General features: G+C 48.3%; 1 protein-coding gene across 2 annotated transcripts in view; it reads right to left on the bottom strand.

Moving 5' to 3' along the window:
- The window catches only part of plce1 (phospholipase C, epsilon 1), a 74,027-nt gene continuing 71,993 nt past the window's right edge, over window positions 1–2,034 (bottom strand). For both annotated transcript variants that reach the window (XM_042703241.1, XM_042703242.1), the window contains 2 exons: window positions 1,765–1,882; window positions 1–1,043 (listed from right to left, as the gene is read on the bottom strand). In XM_042703241.1, coding sequence (XP_042559175.1) covers window positions 904–1,043; window positions 1,765–1,882 — 258 coding nt within the window. In that variant the 3' untranslated portion in view covers window positions 1–903. The remainder of the gene's footprint in view (window positions 1,044–1,764; window positions 1,883–2,034) is intronic.

Below are 2,034 nucleotides of genomic sequence, written 5' to 3'. Positions count from 1 at the left end.
TTCTTCACATTCCGGAACAATAAGTAAATTGGATATTTAAAAATGTAATTAAAAGAAAGTCTTCTGCTTTGCATTTAAATAAATTGCTTGTATAAAAGGTGCAACAACGCTCAAGGACACCAACACGATCCTCACTGACCAGGACGATAATAGTTATTCTTAAATTCTTCAAATATAATTTTGAATGCAACAGGAGGAACCTAAGAAGATACCTGCATCACTCATCAATTTTGCTTTTGTGCAAGGAGCACACGCAGTATTAAACACTGACAACTCCTACCCCGCCATCTTACTCTGCTGATTCTGATCAATACTCAGGAACCTAAATGGGAGCAGACGCACCTTCGTTTACTAAATAGTTTCCTTTGAAAGTTAGCATACCAACCCTCAACAACATAGATTAATGCCACTAAAAGCATGGAGCATTACTGAGATAAAAAGACCAGGAAGTGCTAGTCCCAATAGCCACCAGACTTAGGCACGTTCTGGGCTACAACCCTGAGTCTGGTTGGCTGACAATCTGGAGGCGAGAGTAGACCCCTCAGAAACTACATGGGGTGGGTGGCTTATGAAATGACAAAAGTGTGATTAAAGCAGGACCTACAAGCAATCAAGAAATCCCAGCCATGTCATTGGTGGGTAGCCCTCGAAGTGGGCGGGAACGGTCCGCTGAAGGAGTCATGTGACCCCCTCTCACCTTCAACTTTGACCCCAGAGACTCCGCTCTTCAGACCCCGCTGACACGAGGAGAGCCATCTAGCGTTTGTCCAAAGTTCCACAACTCTGGCCTTACAGAACAATTGGTTCAGAGCCAGGAGAGACCTCATCTGCATCATCCAGCCCGTTGCCGTCGGTGACGTAATGGAGACAATGTGCGATATGATTGGATAGGGAGGTCGGAGCTCATTTGTGCAGCTTCCAGTTCCACAGCAGTGGGTGGGCCCAGGGGGAGGGGCCCGGGGCGCTGGCAGGGAGTCTGCGATTGGTTGTCGAACAGTCTCCTGCGTTTAGCCACGCCCTTAGCCTCTCCGAGAGCAGCACACCTGGGAGGAAAAGGTAAGGAGGGGTCAGCAGGTTGCGAGTGTGTGTGTGTGTGTGTGTGTGTGTGTGTTGACACAAAACTGAGACCGTAATGTAAGTATTAAAGGACTGATGTATATGTGTATGTATATGATTGTTTCCATGTTTCTTTATTCAGGTGGGTATGTTTTGCCTTCTGTTAACACACAAATGTAACTCATTTACTGTACACACACACAAACACACTCCACGGAGTAAAAGAGGCTGGTTTAGGTGAAGCTGTTGTCCACACACAAGTGCAATGTTACATATGCAACTGTAAGAGCAAGATCCATGCAGTTTTAACACACACCAGCCCTCCCACTCTAACTCCACAACCATGTTTCTAACAGACACAACAACCCCCCACTCTCACTCGAGAACCATGTTTCAAACAGCTTCTACTTTAAAAACAAACTCCCACACTGTCTCAAACCATGCATCACAAAAAAGCAGAGATCCATCAGAGAGAAGAGAGAAAGGGAGAAATAAAGATGGTGGGTTGTGCAGGTGTTCGTGACGAGGCTCGTACCTTGCAGGGGGTGGCAGGCTGTTGGCGGGTGCTTGTGCATGCTGTTACACACACACACACACCCACACACACGTAACACACACACACTGAAAGGGACGCGAGGAGGGGGGGGCCAGGCTCTCACTCGGAGAGCTCGGCCCAGCTGGGGGTGCCTGCGGGGCGGTCCTCCTTACTGTAGGGGGCGCTGCTGCTGCTGCTGTTGTTCTCTTGAGCTAGGCTCCGGCTGCGGCCCGTCAACTTCCACAGCTCGCTCGCAAACGACATGCCCCGACGCTTGTCCTCACGCACCACCTGACACACACACACACACACACACAGAGAGGCAGAGAGAGAAGCACAGTCAGTTCAGTGGAAAACCCTAAAACCAGAGGTAGTGAGCAGAAAACTCAATTAAAAACTGCAAATTTCAGGGATTGATAATATGTATATTCTGTCAACACTTC

Source organism: Clupea harengus, chromosome 23 (assembly GCF_900700415.2).
Source record: "Clupea harengus chromosome 23, Ch_v2.0.2, whole genome shotgun sequence".
Classification (NCBI taxonomy): Eukaryota; Metazoa; Chordata; class Actinopteri; order Clupeiformes; family Clupeidae; genus Clupea; species Clupea harengus.
Note: the sequence above shows the minus strand (reverse complement) of the source record. Positions and strands in the feature narration are given on the sequence as shown.